This window comes from Atractosteus spatula, chromosome 27, assembly GCF_055471065.1.
Source record: "Atractosteus spatula isolate fAtrSpa1 chromosome 27, fAtrSpa1.hap1, whole genome shotgun sequence".
Lineage (NCBI taxonomy): Eukaryota > Metazoa > Chordata > Actinopteri > Semionotiformes > Lepisosteidae > Atractosteus > Atractosteus spatula.
In genome coordinates, this window is record NC_142732.1 from 1437836 (window position 1) to 1460973 (window position 23138).

The window sequence follows — 23138 nt, forward strand, 5'->3', positions numbered from 1 at the left end:
TGCAAAGCTCAGTAAATCACAGATCTTAAGGCATGCTAATTTGCACACAACTTAAAAATCTAATGCTGTCAATCATCTTGCAGCCAGAGGTTATTTCATGTTTGTGAAAGGAGCAATTTGTAGAGAAGATAACACTGTAGAGTGCAACTCCTAACCAGAGATATTACATCCTGATGCCTTCACAGATTGAAACCACAGACAAGTGGCTCAGTAGCCCTGCAGGTATTCCTGTGAAGTCGAAGGCTTTGCGCCTCGTTTCGTACGAAACATCAATTATTCCGGTACATGCAATCACCATGTACAATCAGGGAACCAGGTCTGTCATTTTCTACATCGGATGCCACTCTGAGAGTTGTCTATTTTAAACTCGCGTTGCACAACACAGGTTTCCAGCTGGGCAGCAAAGTTAGAATGTGTCTGAAAAAGGCAATGCTGGAAAAAAACAGACAGAAAGGTGAACAGCCTTTTATACAAATGTTAATGGCGAGGCAGCCTCTTACCTGAGGAAAGTGATAAATTAAATCTGAAGGCACCAGCATGTACTTAATAATCACCTCACAACTGAGTGGAACATAGACCTGAATAATACTAAGTAAACACTAATATATACTGTAAATATATATATTTCTTAAGTATGCATGCAAAAAACACAGCAGACATGTATCTATAAGAGTCCAATCAAGTGCATATCATATCTGTAAACTATTGGACATCTGTACACCATCCGTACAAATACATGTCAAAATAACCCTATACAGAAAAAGTGGATTTTCTCTTCATAGACCATTATGGTTTAGGACACGCCAAATACTTTATGCATCGTTAGTAATGTTCTGATATTTACATGATAAAAAATGACTACAGGCTTTCCTGGGTGAAAGCTACTTGGCTTAAGGAAGGCAGCCAGGCCATAAGGTCAAGGTACTGTATATGACACTCAGAAAGAATCCACAAGCCTGTTGTGCAGTCAGAAAGTGAGAGGACAGAGGAATGCAAGGCAACGAAAAAGGAGATCCCTCTCTGTATACCTAGCCTGCAGATCAGGCCAGTGACATGAGTTGAGAGTGGCCCACAAGCATGTTTACAGTGCTGGGCTGCAGCTAACCACATCAGGGCTAACCTTTCACAAATCACCACAATTCTACTGAGAACTGAGAAATTTACCTTGAGGTCAATTTAAAAAAAGTGTGGTCTAGGTACCAGAACAGATCCCTGGCTCTTCCTGAAGGAGTGACTCCTTCTGGACATTCTGATCACTTGTCTGAGCAGAACGAGGGTCCACAGAATTGTTTTGCTGGACACCTCAAATAGAACTGAAGCGTGGTATGATGGCCAACAGCACGAAAGCATTTAATCTTTATTCAAATATTAATTGTGCTGAAGGAGCTTGGTTTAAAGGACAAATCTGGAAGTCATGGGAGGTGTCAAACGTGATGTTCTGCTAATTGGGGGTCCAGATCTATGACCTTTCCATTGCCTCACTGTTTCTGTGGCCCCTGGGGACTTGCCACAGGGTATTGTTAAGGGCGGGGGCCCCAGAGTGTTGAATAAAGGAATGTCAGGATGGGTCAGGTCTCTTAACAGCTGACTGACTGCACAAGATGCTGCATTCAGAGTATTTATGCAGGTGCTTCGAGCAAGGTGTGCCATTTATGTGGTATTTAACTCACTTGACCTAATTCTTCTCGCAAGTCTGGCTGGGCCATGCAATTGTCAGTATGACAGCTCTTGTAACTGTGTTCAGTCTCACCCTCAAAGAGCGTGCTATCACTACCTGTCATAAACACAAGAAATGGGACCTTCAGAAATAGGTAGAGAAATAGAAAAATTGAATGAAGTAAAAAAATTCTAATGCTCTGTCACAAAAGGTAAGGAAAAATCTTTAAAGAAAAAAAATCAATAAATACAGGTTACATGTATTTGGCATTTTCTGCATTAATTTATTTTGCACTTTCAGAGAAAAACTGCTAAAACTACAAATAATGCTACAGATGACATGTTTTGGTAAATGCCAGTGGTGCAATATGACCTATTGCCAATGTTTGGAATGAATTTACAATTTTGTAATATGAAAAGGGTAATTTCCAATGGAGATTATTGTTATTTTTCAGGGTATAGCCTGTGTCTGGGAATTTGTGAAATGGGACACAGTAGCTGTGTTTAAATCACAGAGCAAAAGCAGGATTTAGCTCATCTACATGGAGCAGATTGATTATTCAGAGAAACGGAAGCCAAGAGGGGCTGAGATTTAAGGTCTTCAATATCCCATTAGGACTGTAACCCCTCTCAAGAGGGAAGGATTCTGGGAGTCAAACAGTCAGGCACTAGAGGGGTCTTTCTAAGTGGGAAAAACCAGGATTTAACAAACACAGGGATTAGTTTGCGAAGCTGAAAAATGCTGGAAGGTGCTTCACAGCAACAGCAGGTGCACTTTCAGAGGGTCTGATGGTATCTTCCCGCTTCTTCAGATATTCTGAAATGGAGCCAACCACACAAAATGTAAAAGACAATTAGGGAATTAGGCAAATTGTTATGCCATCTGTTGGCAAAAAAAAACAACAACAAAACATTCATGCCACTAGATTTCTTTCACAAGCGCCCGCCAAAATGTCAATTGTTTAGTCATAATAAATAATAAGTTAGATAGTATTGATGGTTGATTCACAAAGGACCAATACTCGTGTGACCTTTCCAAACTGCCCCCCCTCTCTGTGCGTCTCTGCCACAGACCCGTTTCATCTCCACGCTTTCAACATCAGCGCTTCTCACCCTTTTCACCCAGCCTGGTTTGTCAGCTCTTTGGCCAAGTGTAAGTTTTTTGGGGGGGTGGGGTGGACAGGGGCCTTCGTTGTATGCTTCAAGCTCGTCACCTTCTGTGAAAAGGTGTAAATGATACTTTTTAAAGTGTAAATGATCTAAGAGCAGTGAGCGCCCCCCATTAGTAAAACGGACCCTGCTGATTGAAAGCGGGCACTTTCTGGAAGGTCGTGGTGAAAGTGAGCCAGCAGGGAGGGCAGGCTCAATCTAGCAGAGCCACACCCAAGCAGCGAACACTTCACAGGACAACCAAGGCCTGGATGCTTTGAAAAATTACTTTTCAACTGTCTGGAAATGAATGGCTCTCGTGCATTCCAGTTATGGAACAGGGACAGTTCATTTTGTTTCAAACACAGAAGCTTCTATAATAAATTTCACCTGATGGGCTAAACAAAACCATACAGTATGTCTGCAAACGCAGGGGAATATAAATGACTCTTCTGGATTTCTATGCTGTTTGTAACAACCATATTGACAACCATTAAAGGGCAATGATTTCTTTAGATTTATATCTTGTTTATTTTGGTTTGTAAGAAAATATTTTAATTTTGTAATAATTTCAAGGGGTACCAATGAACACGTCCAGGTCTCCTCTAATATTTTTCAGGGTTTTCTATTAAATTTGCTTTGTTAGTTTTTAAACAAAAGCTGGAGGACAAGCTTCAGCTGTCCATGAATCTGCTGAAAAGCCTCAGAATACTCTGCATGAAACGTAACACAGGGAAGCAGGCAAGGCTTAGAGCATTTTGATCCATTACGGGATTTGCAAGCTTCAGCCTCATGTACAAAATTGCAATGATATGTTTAGTGCCTTAGATGTGCCACTAAGAAGGTCTTCAGTACAGCTCAGGTTTGACATTCCAGTTAGATAAGAGTCAAATGAGTGGTCTGAATATATTTTCACACTCAGTTTTAATTTTGGGCTGTGAGGTTTTTGACTGCATTAGGCAACATGAATGACAGTAAGCACACAACCCCTAACTGCTCATCTTGCAGCCTCTATGTCCCACAGCCGGAAGAGCTGCTGTCCCTGTGAGAACGCTGGTTGTTTCTGTCTGTAAGATACTGAAGCTCAGCTTTGACCCTTTTAAACATCCTAACAGAAACAGAGGATGGGAAATGAGGCCTGTCTGACAAGGTGAGAGGGCTAATTCTGGGCTTCTCTGCTGTATAGAAAGGAGTGTCTGGACCTTTCCTGTCAGTGTATGCAGGAAGCCTAATTAAAGTACATCCAGGGAGCTTTTATTCCCTGTTCTTATTAGTGTTACAGCCTCTAGATAATCCACTCATGGATTTTGTGCCAAGGAAATCAGAAATCACAGAGAAAGGACAGCTGGAGAACTGACAGGATTAGCTGCTTTGCTTGGTATGGAGCTGCTGCACGACGGCGCTGAGCAGCAGGTCTCTGTCACAGAACAAGTCACTTGATGCCCAGACCCAGCAGTCGCAGCTCTGTCTCTGGGTCAGACTGGTTCACCCAAAACTAGAGCGTACACCAACCCACAGAGTGAGGCGCTTCCGTTTAAGCAGCTAAAAATGTTCACTACAGCCTCTGAGAAGTACTTCTTATTCTTTTACGACGAAACAAGAAAAAGGTGGATTAAAAAGTATCATTTAAGATACTTTGAATTGCTTCAGACATTTGAAAAGAAATCCAGTTTTAAGTAGTTTTGCCTTTGTGGTATTTTTTGTAAGCCATTACAGATGATCCCAAATTCAGGCATGTTTGATGTCCTACAGCTTTGCAAGTCTTCTTTGAGAAATTTGCAATACATTTATTTTACAGGTAAAAGATGTTACCTGTTCATTTCTCAGTTTTTAGACTTCACAACGAGATTAATATTTTCTCTTTCCCTTGGTTTTAAAAAAAAAGTGTGTCGTCAGAAACAAGTTGCTTGAAGGGAAGGGGGTTCCTCCAGGGGGTAGGAACAGAACCTCAAACCCTTGCCCACATTGAGACGGTGCGGGCTGCCACAGGGATGTCAAGGTATCCAGGACATCAGGGCGAAAATAAGAGCAGCTGTGGAGCCAAGCGAGCTCTGTGACTTGAAGTCTACAATCTACTGTTTTGGCACAGTCAGGTGACAGGGGGACATAAAACCTCTCATGTAAGTATATGAACCACCATTTACAATACGGTGTACAATTCACGGGTAGAAGTCTCCTAAGCGTCCACTGAACTGCTGATTTAGTTGTTCGTTTCTATTTAAATATACAACCACCTATCAAGTTATTCTATGCCCTTCTGGAATTCCCCAGCGAACACTCCATTACCTGCTCGGGAAAGAATCAGACCCATGCACAAGCTGCCCTGACCTGCGGGTTACCTGATCCACTTGTTAGGAGCTCCACAGCACCTGACTGACATCACTGCAGCCCCGTCGCCCTACTCTGGCGGCACTCGGCTTGTTTTGACTAACACTTCAATATCCCCATTGCAGTGGGCCAGTGACATGACTCACATGCTTGCTTGTAACGTGGGCCATACAGCTCAGTGTGAACTTCGATTGCCTTTACTTTTTTATCTCTCAGGAAGACAACGGTTGTTTCATCTTTTACCCCTTTATTCATTACTTTTCCTTTATTGATCTGGATATAGAAGCGACAGAATAAACAACTCTCGGTGGTTTTAGTGGGACTGCCAGAGTTTGGCAGAGGAATCCAAAGTTTGGCCCATGCAAAACAGGAACCAAAAAAGACGTGCTGGAAGATTGGTTTCCCAGTGGCTACAGGTCAGCCCTCAGGGAGAGACTCAAAGGCTTACAGTGAGGATTAACGTGAAATGGATAAAAGGATAAAAAAGTGAAAGAAACAAACACCTCTAATTTCTTTTCTAATTTGGCACATCGGAGCAGCCAAACTAGACAATCATCCTTATTTTACTTGCAAAAATCAATCAACAGACACTCGCTCACTCTCGAGGAAGTCTGCCAGGCCAAGAAATGCAGACCTAATAACATAAGTGCAAAGCTGGACGTGTCTGTCTGGGGAATCCGGTAATGCCTTGTCCTCTAAGAGCCTGACAGTCGCAGTTTATCTGGCTTCTGCAGGGAGAAGGGTTTCGGCACGAGCTGTCAGGCAGGGAGGTTAAGCTGACAGCTTCTGACCAAGATACACCACTGAAGGAACAGGCTCTTGATCAACAGACAGGCAACAGAAGGGGAAGATAAGGGAACTGATTTGAAGGGGAGTCTTACTATTTGATTCATTTAGAAGGACAATACCAGGACTGGGAAAGAAATCTCTACCCCGGGCCTCCCCTGTCCTTTCCCATGTACTCGCTTTTTCTCATTAGATCTGGTAATGGAATCTGAAACTCATTCTTTCTACTGTAATACAGTGGCAAGAAAAAATGCTCACAGCTCAGCACAGTCATGCTGTGAATTATGCGGGCAAATAATACTTATGTGCTTGTGGGACATAAAGTAGAATGTTTTTACCTTTGTAGTTATGATTCTTAATTATCGTAAAAACAACTGGAAACATGCTGTCATGAAAACATTTGCCCCTCATCTTACACCCCCACACACTGTGATTTAGTCACAGACTGGTAGTTTCTTATTATCATATAAATCAATATTGTCCACAACATTTCTGTACTCTTTCCTAAACTCAGTCGTGCCTCTGCATAAGCCTAGAGCTTTAGGTTTTCTGAGACCATAAGACAGTCCAAGGTCTGCTTTAGCCCACAGATGAAAGACACCCTCTCATTAATGACCTGAAGAAAAGTCTGGTGTTACATTCTTTTCATCATATTGCAAAGGAATTGGAACTTTTCTGTCTAGTTCCAATTACTGAGAAACCTTCATGTTTTCCACATTATTAGAGATTTGGCAGAGTGTGTTCATATCACAATTCACTGATATCTGTTTGAAAAAGTGTTTGAAAAATCCTTCAGACTGTAACACCTACTGTAAATAATTACCATTGCTTTACAGCAATTTTAGAACATGGTTCAGGACACACTTAAAGTAACTTTTTACACAAAATAAATCTGAGATATAAAACACACTGTGTTGTATGAGTAAATTTAAGCAATTATTACAAGGAAAAAGCCTTTGAAAGAAAAAAGAGCACCACCCTGTCACAGTAATACGGGGCTAAACAACGTAACCGCCTCTTCCCAAAGCTAAGCTGCTCTTAATAACACAAATAGCTCACTTCTTCCCTTGCACACAAACCTTGTCCTTTGGAACGAAAGAAGAAAGCTGTTCTTATTTACTGTCCAAGATCCTATCATATTTACTCAAAGACCACAGCTTGCAAACAGCACAGAAACCACTGTGAAAATACTGATTGAAAGTAAATAAAACAGAATTCACCATCCACAGCAATAGCATCAAAAAAGCTTATGAATATTTAACAGGTTCAGCCTTATAGGTTCCATTACATGATTATTCAGTTTTCTAATAAGAATCAAGAATTTGGAGAAATGTTTGCAAGGGTGTGCAGTCCTAAGCACTCAGCTGCACTCTGCAATCCCAGAACTGAACAGTTATGTTTGCATACATTACTGGAATATGCAGCAATATGAACTTCCATACAAATTATTGAAGAACGCTTCTAACAGCAAATTAGTCCACTTCCAGTAGCAACTGCACTTGCGGCACTTTGCAGCACCAATTACACTAGATGTCAGTGGGGATATGGGACAAGTCAGACGACAGCAGCTGGCAGAGCACTGCACGAGATGTGGGTTAGCAGTGAACTGCATGTGAGGCAGTATTGTAGAACATCACAAACATGCTCAGTGCTGCAGCTCTTGAGGCAGGCTGAAATAGCAAATTAGCCAGGTCTGCTTTTGGCTTTAGTGATGCACCAGAGTCACGTCCCTTGGCATGACATTATCTTTCTTTTCAATGGCACGGCCCACTGACAGGAAGACCTGGCCTGCTGGAAGAGACGTTAAACTGAGGTCATGGCTGTTTGCTCATTGAAGATCCCCTGACACTATGAAAAAGTAGGGTTGTTAATGGCTAACTGAGATGCTGGACTTGTACAGTCTGGATTCCTAAAGTTCCCTCTCATTTCAGGTGGTGAAGCAATTTCTCATGTCTCCACCTGATGTCCTATGCAGTGGGGTGGAGAAATGTCAGCAGCAGATTTCTTCCCCTCCTCTATGTTAAGTGTTTTATGATCGTTTGGGATGAAAAGTCTTTTAGAAAAGCCAGGAATTATTATTACTTCTTTACAGGTCTCAGGAATCATAGGGCCAATAACCATTTACATGGCCATTCCCAAAGTTTACACAGTGTGAGTCACTGTCAAGGAAACATAATGTCCTCTAATATTGAGGTAAGGCAGTGGATCTGTGGCAAGGAGACAGAGCTGAAGCCCTGATGAATAAGCAGCATGCAGGAATCGACAGTGATTAACATGAGCAGGGATGAGGGTACCATTTTCCCAAGATGACTGTAACTGTGAGTAGATTGACAGCAACAGAGGCACAGGTACCTTGTTAAGAATTGCTGACTTCAACTGTTTGCGTCTGAGTGAACTGTTTACAAGCATCTACGTAAAAAAATAAATATTTTTCATTAGCTCTCCCCTGTGTCAGTGGCTGGGTCCCCTCACCCTGCCCAGCACAGTGCTCTTACGGGAGGCAGACCTTTTCTTTCCCCGTGTTTAATTTACACATCTGGTCCAAATCCTGGCTTCCTCATAATAGTATTAGCCTTATTCAGCCGCTAAGCCAGCAGGGAAATGTGGGTTCTGCTGTCAGAGTGAGCTCTGAATGTCTCTTATGCCAACACACACTAACACAAGATGCACAAATGAGATGCAAAAATGCAAACAGAACCAATATGTTTTCCTTTTTATTGTTGTCCAACATGAACAAAACTCAATATTCAGTATATTGATCAAATTTGACATCTTGAATAGTTTGGTTTTGGACCTATTTTATTCAACTCATGTTCTTTGGGGCTAATTCTCAGTATTAATTTATAACTTTCAGTGACTTTAAATGAGCCACAGATTATATTTCTATTAGTTTTGCAAAGATATTCAAGATATTCTGATGTGAAGAAAAAAAATTCCATAATAAAATCTTAATTACAAAAACCCGTCTCTCAGCTAATACAAATAGAGTCAGGCAAGAACACTTCCAAAGGCTTGCTGGAACAATGGAGTACGGTACTAAACAGAATGTAAAAGCTGGACTTTGTTTATGTCACACTATCCTAGCAACAATACAAACACTTAGATTTTTGTCAGTAGACTAGATATTTATGTCGGCTGCTTAGTGTGTTCATAGAAGACACTACCTGAGGACTTTTGAGACAGATTATCAGCACATCACAATGTTACAAAATTTAAAGCTGACAGCTGAACACAGCGACAACAAACACTGCAAAGAGAGCTTTAACACTAACATTTGGGGATGAGAGATTTGCATTGCTACAATGTTTCTGTGCAAAACTGACACTTTTACTTGGCAAAGTTGCCACAGCGTTACTTAGGCAGCTTTTGTCAGATTGAAAAGAAAGGATCCTTGTTCATTTCCCCCTGTTTAAAGCCAGCAGCAGCACGAGGAGTCTACAGCTCCTTCACGAGAAAACTTGACAACCCTGTCATTCACATCACGGAACAGGAATGGCAACAGCAGGCGAAGCGGCTCTTGTCACACTGGTGCCATGACCTGGACTTCTCAGGCTGAAATCATTTAGTCACCCCCTTCTGAAGTCCAGACAGTGGACCTGGCGCTGTGGCGGAGGATCTGGTCTTTTGGCGGGACGATGGCATTGCCCTCTGTGTAGGGAGTGGCACTGTGTGTGCTCAGAGCCCCTGAGCCCCCAGAATTGAATCCCAACCACAGCAGGGAGAGCTCCATTCATGGCAAGGGCGGTGTTTCACCGTGTCAGAAATACGCCTGTGTTTTAAAACTATTCGAGGTCTTTTAGCCTCAGCGATAGCTGAGAGCTGCTGCTGCAGCAAGCAGTTGGCAGTCTGGGTGCTTTCTGAACACGTCCCCAGCCATCGCAGCGAGCAGTAATCAAACACTGGCTCTATGAGAGCTCACCAAGGCAGGTCCTGCACAGCCAGAGGCCCATGCTGTGCTCTCCCTCTCATCCTTTCATCATCAGATCGTTAGGTTTCTCAGACAGACAGGAATTAGTTTTGGCCAGTTCATGTGCAAGCAGTTAGATTTCCGTCTTCCCTTCTGGGTTATAAGAGAGGAAAGATCATCTGGGATGGACGACTGGGAAGATGATTTCTAATTAATAAAATTCTTAATGTTAAACAGGTAGAACTAATCGAGCAACACTGGACACCAACTAACTGGACACCCCTGGAGGTAATGTCACTTTGGAAACAAGAGGTAAAAGACTAACATCTTAACTATTCTTTGATAAAAACTGTTGCAAAAAAGAGAAAGGAATTTGACTCATCCTGGTCATTTGACAGTGAGTGGCAAATTGATAGGATTCTGTTCTAGTCAGTTCATGAAGGATCCCAGAATGCCAGCTTCAGAAGCATAGCTGAGTAGTTTGTTCCTAATATAATAATCCCATAATTTTACTATTCTTTAAGCAGGTTGTCTTTGCGTAGTTGGTCTGTGGAGATTCACTGGTAGAAGAGCAGGGTAAAGCAGGGGACACACTGCATCTGTTTAGATGTGAAAGCACAGAACGTCAGCTTTTGCTACAGTCTGTGTCCAAAATAATAGACACCCCCTGGCCAGTGAACAGTTTCTTCTCAGAGGCAGACAATAACAGGAGTAACATGAGAAGTTTAAGCCACACTTCCATCATCTTTACTGACCAAAGCAATTCTTTAACCAAATCAAGTTCCAAGCTCTTAATCCTTCTGAAATCTGGTAGTCAGTTACTCTTCAGTACCAAAATATCACATTACAAGCAGAACTGAAAAAAATTATGCTGGAAGAATGTGATGAAATCAGCCTGTAAGTGTTTCAGAATGTTCAAACCATTCTTGCTGCTTGTTATTCAGCATCAACTAAGTTGGAATTCCTAATATTTTGGCCAGTTCCTGTGCAAGCAGTTAGAGAAGAATTTCAAGAAGAAAAACAAGCATGAAATTGGCAGCATAAATGTGTAATAATATTTTGATTGGCAAACCCACCTTTACACAACACTGAACATGTGTTATCTTTATCGCTCTTCAACGGAACGTGCACATTCAACTGCCTCCCTCACATTCACAGCGATCCCAGCAATACTGTACAGGCTACGGAAATAGCTGAGCAGAGATGGCCCACACAAATCTTAATGGTAAGAAATGTTCTCACCAGTTCTGGGGAGGGGAGGGGGAATAACTTGATTCTCAAAATAGCTGCTTTTCAGTACACTTCAAAAAGCTCGGCTTGGGTGCCAGTAATTTAAAAGATTGCCACATTTAAAACGAGTTTGTATGCACTGCAGTTGGCCAGTGTAATGTACCACTTCATGTAATCCACAGCCCTCTTGAGTCTGAATTCCTTCTGTCCAGGTGTAGAAACTGAGCTATTAGGAAGGAAATTAGTATTTCAGCACTTATCTCCTCATGGCAGATGTAACCATATGAAACCCTTTATGTAACCCTTTATTGTGCTTTTCTCATCTTGTTTTGTGCATTCTCATCTTGTATGTCTTTTCGATAGCCATAGAGTTATAATATTTATCACTACTGATTGTAGGTTCGATTTTAAAATGAAATGTATTGATCGAAAGTAAAAAAAACATTCATATTATCACAGACATGTCAGAGGAGGGGAGGCACGGCTGCACAGGGGTTAGCATTGCCGTTTTGCATCAAAGTTATTGCTCTGTGAAAAACTTGTTTCAGCTTCTTTTTTCAATACACTTGGAAATATACTAATTATAAAGGAAAAGTAAGCAAAAAACAAATGAGTATTTTTTCAGTCTGTCTTTCTCACTAAAATGGCATACAGTTATTCAATCAACTTGCCTGAAGCAAGTTTTCTAATGGTTTGGTGCTGGAAAATTGAATCACAACCCCATGACTTCATTTGACAGGTGTGGTGTAATTCCAATTGCTTTGAAAAATATGTGTATGTATATTCTCTTCTTTCAAATCAAGCACTGAGCATGAAGATGAAAAAGACGAAGTGTGGAAACGATAAGAGGCCCTTTCAGGGCCTGGATGAGATCAGGGCCCTGAAAGAATCAAGTGGTCTATTTGGTAAAATCCACTACCTGAAGGTCAGGATTTGAATCCTGTCTGTGCTGCTTGTGGACTTTAGGCTGGAGCCTTCAGTCCTTCAATAGACCAAGTATTTGCAAATGAAGTGCAACTCTAGCTAGGCATTGTTGAGTGTGATCTGCAGGCAGCAGAGTAGTGGTGCGCTTGTTCACACAGGTCACACACCTAGGAGACATCACCTGGAGCTGAACACATGCTCTGTGTGACACCTGGTGCCTAACTACGCTCAGAATGACACTGCAGAGAGAAGCAATCAGCCTGACAACTGTTCTCCCAGGGCCTAGTGAGACTGCAACAATGATCTGGGATGACTGGCAACTGGCAATTGTAGTACAAGAGGGGAAACAACTAGGAACTGTACACTTGAAAATAGAGGAAAAAAGAAAACACAGGCTAGCAGAGAGAAAATAGTCATTGCAGACTGATATGACAGGGTGAGTGAGAGAGAACCAGTGCAGATTCGCCAGACATTCTTGTTATAACAAATCTCATTTTCCCTATTGTCTTATGATGTGATAATGTCTGTGAAGGGCCCAGACTGCCCAGTTGCATAAATCTCTGCAAGGAGCCACAACAGTCTCTGTGGCTGAATTCATAAACTAACATCAGGAAATAAACTTCCACTAAGCGAAGACATTGTTCTAGTTTATTTTGGGGGCCACAACACACAGTAAGGGTTTATAAGCACATGCAAAGCAATTTACAGTTGCGGTTAAGCATTTATTCAAAGAAAGAAAATGCTATCATGCCTAATGCTTGTGCAGCCAAAGCTGGGGGACAATAAATTGAAAAGCTTCAGAGAATCGCAAGCAGTCCTTTCATCTTTGTTGTTGTGATTTGTTTTGAAACATTTGGTGTCGTAAGGAAAAAAAACAAAACAGTGGATGATTTATTTTGTGCAGTGTACAGTGCATAGGGGTCACTTATCGACTGACAATGTAAGAAACAAGACAGTGCTGCATATCAAAAGCGTGCCAGAAATGACAAGATCTTGCATAGCAGTAGATTTGATCTGAAATGATCTACGGCATTTTGTTGTGTATTGTTTCAATCTTGGTTTCTATATTCATATTTTCATTCCATGAAACATGGGCATGTGAAAAAATGAAGGGATATTGTGTGCAATTATAGGGGCTCATGGTGATTGTGAGGAAGGGAACGTACAGGTTCTGATCATTTACAGTATGGGGATTCCTGCAGGAGTGGGGTGTAATGACTATGGATGGGTTGATGTCTTTTATGTAATGTTATGTTAATCCTTAATGTACTGTTTGCATGTTTTTGTACAGCTCTCTGCATGTAAAATATGGCTGCTTGGATGCAAAACACATTTCTGAGAAATCAGGAAACAAAATATTATTATATTGCATATAATTAATTTATCTGTTGAAAGGAACATTTCTTTTACCTCTTTTTGAGCTGCAGATCTGTAGATTTTATATAGGCATTCACTGCTGTAAAATAAATGGCACTTTTTTCAGATCTAATTTAAAACTTACCAAGGGCTTCAGTTCTTTGGGACTATTAGGTTACAGTAAATGAGCTTACGTATGTTGGTTAACACCACAAGTCACATCTTAACACAATAAGATTTATTTTATTAAAAGGCCTTATTCTGCTTCAAACTTCACTTAGCAAGTTTAGTGGTAAAAAATGAAAAAGTTAGGTAGTTGCTCCATAAGGAACAATTAATGAAACGCATAGTGTTAGAGCTGTCCAAGGTTCTGAAAAGCAACTCTTGTGACTTCAGCTTATACAGACTGCATGAATCTATAAGGCTGAATCAAGCTGTCTATCCTTTAGAATTCTGTATGTTTACCTTTTCAGCACTGAAGATGTGGGTATCCAAAGCTGAACTCACTTTTTTTGCCTTTGATGAGATTTTTGATTCAGACGGCTTTATGAAAACTGATATCCAAGGCTCCAAAAGTCTAATATGAAGACATCTTTGGAGACAAAGTGACAGAACTGTTTACTGCTGAATCCTTTGGGCAGAATTACAATGCAGGAGACAGGTAAAATGAAAGTCGCTTTCTCTGAAACTTTGATGTAAGTGAAAATGTCTTCTTGTGTTTGAGCGTCAGTGATCATATGGCCTGATGACAAGGAAGAGGGCCGCAGAAGAGGGACAGAACAGAACGAGAGCGGTAATGACTCAACATGCTGAGCACCACTCTGTCTGGACATGCATCAGAACACAGAGGAAGAAATTGAACTCAGAAGGCAACTAAAGTTGTCCAAGCAAAGCCTACAAATAAAACAGCAGTCTGGAATAAATTTCCATCTAGCAGTCCTTCATTATTCTGAATACAAACTGAATAAACTGTGTTTTAAGGTGATCAAGACAACTATTATCATGTATTGTATTCCTGGATTACCATAACAGTTTCACTATACTGTACAGTGAATGAATTAATAAATATTCTAGAGTTTCAAATCAAAAGGGAGGACATATACTAGATAAACAATAATGATCGACCTGAAATATGTTTTTTTTCATGAACTTGGCACCTAACTTAGTCAGTTTTTGAAGGCTTGAAGGTGTTTTTCAAAGGATTTTCATATTCAATGAGCATCCAAATGACTAGCTAAAGCAATAAATTGTTGCCCATCTAATCTAAATCAGAGATTTTAATAAGAGGTCCTTTAAAACCTGCTAGATTGTGGATCTACTGTATAGGATCAAGGATGACCAGGTCAATAAAACAATAAGTGAAAAAAGGACAAGGACATTAGGACAGCAAGAGTCAGAATAGAACCTGGACATTTGAAGAGTGCACCATGCCTCTGTAAAAGTCTAGGAATTTAATGCGCATTGTTTTGAACATATAACATAGCACTCTAATTTATTTAACATCTATTAAATAAATAGATATATTTCAATAAACACCAGCTTTGGAAATGAAAGAGAAAATGCTGTAGTAACAGGTCTATGACCATGATGCGCAAAATAATGTTAGTACATACAACATCAGCAGATGAAAGTTTACTACCACAGACTCAGCAGGTGACAGCCGTGTTAAAGGAATGGAACATGAAAACACCATGCTGGTCATTTTGAAGACAATGAGCAGTTTTGCACAGAATATTCAAAAGCAAAAGCAGAAAAGAATAAATACAAATCAATGCAGACAGTATTCTTTCACCGCATACTTAAAAAAGTGGTTTGCTGATTTTCCAGCAGGTTTTAAAAAAAATGTATTTTCTTTTGAAATGCAATACTAACATTTTTACCATAGGTGTTTTTTTCATTTTTCACAAAGCAGACTAAATTAGAAAAAAGTGTTTCATTTTGGAAAAGGATCTTTCAGAAACAACACAAAATAAAACTATGCTGCTCTTACTGCAGCTTATAGCATGCTAGTGACTCTTTGCCAATTAAAAATACAAAACCCACATTTAAATTGTGTTAAGTGCTGATCAGCACTACCAAATGGTCATTAAGGCAAGCAACTGTTGTAAGCAAACATCTGTATTCTGTAATTTCCGTACCAAGGTGGTAATTGAAATTAGAGATTAAATGCTTTCAGGTGCTAGAAAAAACATAAATACGGCATAGCTGTCCCACAACAGAATGTGACTGATGTTGCTAGCTGGAGGAAAGGGAAAGCAGAGTGTGTTATCTTTTCTCCTATGATCATGATGCCATCCCACAGAGGAATGTAGATGAACATTTCTCCCCAAGAACAGGCTTCCTTTGTTTCTTATGTATAATGGAATATGGAAAATGTTACATACAGTATAATAGATAAAAAGGATACTTTTTTCTAAGGTTTTTACTGCATTTATGAAAAGCAGTTTGTAAATAAATTGTATATTTTAATAAAACAGTTGCCGACTCACACTGCATTATAGCATGCATCCTCACATGCATGTATTATTACTACAACATTTCTAAAGAGTGAAATAAACTACTGGAACTGCTTATGCTATTCATTGTACTTCTTTACACATATATAATGAAAGTATATCTCTCAATGGCTTAACACAGAAATACACTGTATATGCAAATAGTATATAAAAATGCCAAAGAGTGAAATCATCTTGACTTTCTCACCTGTGTCAATATCATACTTCTGTATGAGCGCCTGTGCCAGGTGCTGACTGCGGGATTAGGCTGTGCTGCCAGGTCCTGCTGGGTTTGTGCATGCTCCATTTTCTGTTTGGTATTATGTCACATACATATTATTATCAAAAGGGAGGGGCGCAGGAATGCAGTTGTGTGAGGGGATGTTTATGTGTCAATGCAAAGACAAAATTGAAGAAATTTACCATCCAAAGATAGACGAGTAGTTCTTGACAAACAGTTTGGGAACATGTACTATATAAATGCCCATAACTTTTTGTTTGGGCTGCCTTTCGCCACATGTCAAATTTAATTTCGTTTACAGACTAAACAAAACACAGGATAGGTGTCTCCACAGAGATGAAAACAAAGAAACAAGTGTGTGCGTGTGGTTCATTAGTCCACTTTTGGCAAACACCAAGCGCTGTGTGAGCCCTGTGGAGGTGCTCAGTAGGTGATACCATTTTATTTTGCAATTAAAAATTGGCTTGACAAAAACAGAGCAGACAAATGTTATTCCAATTATGCTGTGATGCACATTTTGCAACATTTTAATGACAAACTAACATGGGCTAGCACAGGGAAGGATCTAGGCTCACTGGGCAACATTTTCTATTAGCTTTCTGTCCCTGAGGAGCAGTCAGCCCAGTTTGAGCTCATCTTCCACAGAACCTTCAAACTGTCCCCCAGTGAAATCATTCACCCTCACTCCCACTGTGCAGCAAAGTATTGAGAAGCCACCACATTTCATACATCTAAGCACACACTCTTATTAAAATAATTTTGGTTATCTCCGTGTTAGTGTTTATTGTATATTATATTCATAGTTCTACCAGTAGTACAGTTAACATTTTAAAACATTTTAATGTATCAGTATTAAACACCACGTTCTGCTCTTTCTGACTAACTGTTTAACCCTTTAAATGTTATTGGTGCTTCTAAATCTATACTTTAGTAATAAGATAGAAAAAAGTCAGAAATACATCTTTTAGTATGCCTTTTGCACATTCCTAAGAATTTGATCATAATTACTGCTTTATCTTGATTTGTTTCAATTAAAACATTTTTAAGCAAACTCATAATTGGATTGCAGAGGACCTTAATGATTAAAAGTAAAAAAATAACTTTGAGAATTCCTACAGATGCAGAAGATTATTTTCCAATCAAGAAATGTCATTTTGGTTTAAAAAAAGGTATAACAGTCTCTGAAAATCCATTAATCCAGAAGAAAGTTTCACCATGTTGCCTTTCACTAATCATAATGATAATATTAATACTTTTCTTTTAAAATCTACAGTAATGTTAAACTAAGCATTATTAGATACATGTTTTTCTGGCTAATATCCGCCAAAAAGATATGAGAATCATTTTGGCAGGAAATGTCTATATTATTTGTTCTTTTACATTACAATTATTTATTTTTGGCTTGTAACAACATCTTTTTATTAGGGCTCATAATTCACCACAGAGCTGCTCAATGTTTATCTTCAAGCCGACTACTGTAATCTTTTCAGCCTTGACCTCTATGACCCTTGCTTACCAAGTAGTCCATAACTTACTCTTATATCACATTTGCTTCCAGTTGTGGTGTTTTGACCAGCTAACTGGCCTAATCTCGTTTGTAATTGCCCTGGACTTACTGCATGTAGTTTTGTTTTGTTCCCAGTGGAACAATCCCTCTTTGCACCACTTCCAAAAACAATCTCATCCATTATGTTGCATTTGGCATGCTTCAGTTGGTGATATTAAACAGTGTGTTGTGATCGCTCTTGGTGACCGTTCCAATCGGAGTTGTAGGCAAAGATAGAAATGATCTTTCCATGCTGGCAACTAAAGTTTTGTTAGAAGTGTAGGTCTGTCTCTCTATACAGTGTATATGCACACATGCATATCTATCAACACAAATGGATTTATGTAGTGCTGATCAGAAGGCTCAACAAACCAAGTATAATCAAGAGATATTAATTATACTGGGAAAAGGTCCCAGGTGATGATATCCGGACATACTGATAAGGGATTTTAAATATTATAAGACACTGACAGTGGACAATCCCACCCATGTGTAGAAGCTGAGCACTGAGAGTTACAGTACAGTAGTTTCTTGGGTGTGATCCTCATGCTCCAGATAATGATAAATGAAACTTAATGCTTCTTTATATATTGTCATCAACTATTGAAGGAAGAGGCAGGAGATACACCAAGTGAACCTCAGTCTTTAATGTTTAATTCCTGCGATTGGAGATATTATGTCACAACAGCCACACGCAAGCTTTACAATCAACATCAATTGTTTTGTTCCTGCTTTGGTGATCCATAAATGTAGCAGTATATAATGTGTTGAGAAACAGGGATTGTCAATTGTTTTAACATGGGTTAAAAGGAGAATACTCACTTAAATAAGATAAAATATGAGACTAACTCTCTACAATACCATTCACACCTACTTTCAACACCAGACACCTTTCAACCCGAGGCTCCACTGCCTACAAACTTATACCAGTAAATAGGAATCTAGGAATCCTCAAGCTGCTATTGACTGAAATAGAAAATGCAGACCACTTCAGTTTAGCAACTACTCTTTGAGAAAAATGATATGGTTCATCATAGTAAACGGGTACACCAAAAGTCTTCTCCAGTGCTTCTCCAGAATCAAGTCTTCTCCAGAGCCCACAAGCCACATTCTATCATACAGTACCATGGTTATCATACAGAACTGTGGAATCTGTTTATTCAACACTAATGACTGTTTAGTCAGGGGTTTAAATGGTTGATATTAATCTGCAAAAATCTGCTTCCTTACATTCTCCCTGCTTCCATTTTTTTCCTAGCTGCATTGTTGTGGTTGTAGCTCTGTACTTTACATCTTTAAGAATTGGTCTGACTGCTTCATTTCTCAGCTGATACACAGAGACTATTACAACTGTTAATGCTGGATTTGAGTGGTTCTCCGCTGCGGGTTTGTGATGACAAGTGTCATAATTATTGGCTACAGTATTAAAGAAGTATCTGCCCATGCAGACACCCCCCAGTGCTGATGGAAGGGAAATAGCAGGGAGATGGTTAAGTCCTATAGGATGTGTGCCTGTGAACAGTGCATCAGAGCACAGAACAACACCAACATGCCTTCACCCAGTACCCTCCCAGACAAGAGGAATAACCAGCATGGCTTCAAACAGTCACACGGGGCACTTGACAAGTTCATACAAAATAAAGAAGACAAATAATAACACATACAGACACAAACCTTCCTGTTTATTATGTAAGTAGTGAAGAGAGCCCTTCCTCATCAATGGTCTGGCTATCAGAAATACCAATGTCAGGGTTGATTCTAGTCAGTGACATGGGCTGATGCTTTTCTCGGGAGCAGAAAATGCAGGGTGTCTCCCTGGTGGTTTTCAGTAGAAAACCTCTGACACCTTATTCTGTTGAGTTTTAACACTCAGCATAAGGATCGTGGACAAATGGCTACAATCGGAGGTGTCATCAGTCGCTGTACAGAGCTGTTACACTGCAATGGCACGACATTGTGAGAAAACATTCTGCAGGAGCACAGATTGACAAAACAGATTATCTCCTTATTAGATGGCATAATGTGGAGTCCTTGTATAAATAGAGAGACAGTGGAGCTCAATTGTGAGCAGAAGGCCTGAGTATTGATGGCTGAACCTTGCCGATTCTGTTACCAGGAAAGGTAATGGGCTCTTGCCTATCTGTTTCTGCCTAATAAAGGCTCTAAATATTGAGCATGAATATGATTTGTTCTTGTTTATTAAGACCAATGAAATTTAAAACTTAATTTGCTCTATAATCCTAAAGGCGGATAGGGGTAAGAAATTGACACAGACTCCTAGAAATACGGGCCTGCTCAGACTACTAACGCACATCGTAACTCAAACCCTGATCCTGGGCTGGCAAAAATGATTGCTGGCTTTTGTAATTAACGTCGGGGAGCCTCCAAACAAATGGGCTGTATTCCAAGTGCATTTATCACCGGTCTGTGTTCGCCTCTACAGAGAAAAACAAGGGAGTTTTAATCACGGACATTCTCGAAAATACCTTGAGATAGTTTGGACACGAGTTGGTTTTTTGCAGTGAGATCTGAAAGGAGGCACATGAACTGAGCTGATGAGGATATGTACATTGTTGTGCATGAGTCAAGCCAGAGGCTGGAAAATATACAGTATATGGTTGAAATGGCTACAGCTTGACTGCCTGCAGCCTGTTTCTCATGTTCAAAATGAAGAAACTTAGGTGGATTCCTTTTTCTCTGAGAAAAAGAACTGTTGCTTCTTGCAGGTACATCTAAGACACTGCTGTCTTTAGCATCAGTCCTGGAATCCAGGGAAATGCCTGAAGAAATTAAGTTGATTTAAAAAGAACAGCAGTCATCTATTTGTTCAGTAGCTTTCTTTATCAATCACCTTGTCTTAAAGCTTTCATTACCCTTCTCGTTATAAAATATTTGGGATTGGATTTAGATCATCCAGTTAGACTTCGCTGTTTGCAATTATCCACCATTAACAGCAGACAGGAAGAAAATTCCCTGCGAGGAGTCAAACAGAGCCAAGCTCTTTTCAGCAGCAGTAGCACCTGTGAGATTTCGAGCAGATGCTGGCGGGGATGACAGACCGCAGCCTGAGTGCTTTCGATTCCACGTTTCAAACCCTTCTAATGAGCAGTGGCGGGCAGGTGAGGGACGAGGCGACCTCGCCCCCCTCCCAGAGAGCGGGTGCGTGACCCGTCCACTACAGAGCGCCAGCACCAGCGGGGAGACGGGCTGCTGCACAAACAGAAAGCGCGACGCTACAGAGCTGCCCCTCTGACACAGACCGGAGCACCGACACCACAGGACGGGGAGGGGGCTACTTACTGGAGTCGTCCGAGTCATAGCCTTCCACGTCGGGCTCCTCGTCCTTCCTGGGGGCAGGCGGCGGCGCCGCGGCGGCCCCGAACGCCCGGTCCAAGTCGTCGTCGTCCCGGGACGGGTCCGAGGGCAGGCCCCCGGCGGGCTGGCTTGTGGAGGAGCGCAGGGAGCCGCTGCGGCTCAGGGCGGGGGGCGCTGTGGGCGGCAGACCCCGCGGAAAGCGGGGAAAATAGTCAGAGATCTGTTTGATGGGCTGGATGGGGCCGGGACAGACGTCGATGGCCATGTGCTCCTGGATGCTAATGGTGGTCTTCTCACCTTTGCGGAGTGTCATGCATGCGACCCTTTCAGCCACACAACCCCAAAACCCACCGCGAAAAAAAAAAGGGGTTCAAAAAAATAAAAAAAATAGAAATGCTGGACAGGCCAAACTTAAGTCTTTTTTTTCTTCTCTCGTACACCCACCCTGCAAAAAAAAAAGGCCAGTCCTGAATTCACTCCGTCTGCCACTATAGCTCCTCTGACACCCCCCCGCAAGCCAGCCGAATTGGGCTACATCAAGAGACACTGTGCTCTGCTCCTGATGACTGGAACCATGCTGTCTGCCTCGCACAGTGCTGGCTGCTCCAAGAGCTCTCTTCCCCACTACTCCAGACACTGGCAGGGAGTGTGTATGTGAGCGGGAGTGTGTCTGAGTGTGTGAGTGAGGGAGAGAGAGAGGGAGGGTGGGGATTAGGGTGAAGGAGGAGGGGACCAGGTGATGTCACTGCTTAGCAACCGAGCAGTAAACAGGAACCGCAGGCACGGGTGCTTAATTATACTATTAGTCTCTCCCCCATCTGTCTGCCAGAGGATCTGCCTTCTTCAGGAGTGTCCAAGCCGGTGAAGGGACGATGAACTAGGGCAGTCAGTCATAGCACATCTGAACCTGGCAAATGCTATTTCGTCTCTATGCAGTGTGACTACAAATTACACAAAATTCAGATGACAAGATACTCTGAGCGGTCTACCACAATGTCTTGTCTAAAACTGAAGCGAAACAGCAACAGGTGTTCCACTTGGGGAAAAAAATCAGTATACTAAAACCACAGCCAAGATTTCTTTATTAATTCAGTGTATTGATTCTGGAACTGAGCAGCAGTTTTTAATTGAAAAGTTTATTTGATGTGGCTGTAGGAGAATTTGGATGTATACTTTGAATTATGCAGAGGGGAATACTACAGAGGCCGAGGTGGGTATTTGTCTAGTGAGCAGATTTTTCTATCTCTTGTTTTTTATACGAAAGTTTCAGTCACAGACACCAAGAACACAGGACCCCAGTGACAGCTGAGATTCAGAAGTCAGAAACAATGTTGATCTTTACACAATGCCCAGACTGCCAAAGTCACAGTGAGGAATGTGACTCATCAGAAACCATGAAAAACAGGCCCGCTCAGGCTTACAGACTCACAGCCCACTAGAATTCAGATAAACATGATATACTGTAAAAGTATCTCTCATTTGTGACCTTTTTATTTGACATCATTACTTGGCAGAACTTTGCCCATCAGCTGAATTGCCATAAAGAGCCGTGCCGTTTGGAATTAGAATTGATTGCTTTTTAACAAGGATACTCGCATAGCCACTTAACACAGCACAACACTAGTAATGCAAACATAAGGAGTCAAATCAGCACAGGTGCCACCTTACTAACCTGCTTGGACAAACCAAATAGATCGTGGAACATGACCTTCATCTAGAACAGCGGTTCCCAGTCCTGGTGACACACACACCTGTTGGTTTTTCTTCCAGCTCAGCCCTCAACTACACAATCAGAACCTTCATCGATTTAATAATAAGGAGATTAATTTGACCTGTTTATTCCCAGCTCTTAAGCATGTTGGATCTTCAATCATTATATTTTGAAAGTGAAATGCATTCCCAAACTTGTGACTAGAGACCAAACGCAATGAAGCAACTTCTTAGATCAAGTGAGGCTTCAATTACCTAATTAAGGTGGGCTGGAATGAAAATCATCAGGTGTGCAGGTCACAAAGACCAAGACTGGGAACCACTGATATACAGTAGAAGTAGAACTGATGATGGTTGTCAATAAACATGTGAATACAGAAAAGTCAAGAACTACCTCTGGGAGGGCAGAAGAGCTGAGGTCATGATCACTCCCAGTCTCCTCATCCAATAGCCCTTCTCTTGATGGACACATGGTCTTGACTTTACAGGACTGTA

The 23138-nt window shown here is 41.1% G+C and overlaps 1 protein-coding gene across 1 annotated transcript in view; it reads right to left on the reverse strand.

Annotated features, from left to right (window-relative positions):
• Window positions 1–23138, reverse strand: part of doc2b (double C2-like domains, beta) — a 216895-nt gene that overhangs the window by 57601 nt on the left and 136156 nt on the right. Inside the window, exon 10 of the mRNA XM_088907213.1 lies at window positions 20919–21107. Within this exon, the coding sequence (XP_088763339.1) occupies window positions 20919–21107 (189 nt within the window). The remainder of the gene's footprint in view (window positions 1–20918; window positions 21108–23138) is intronic.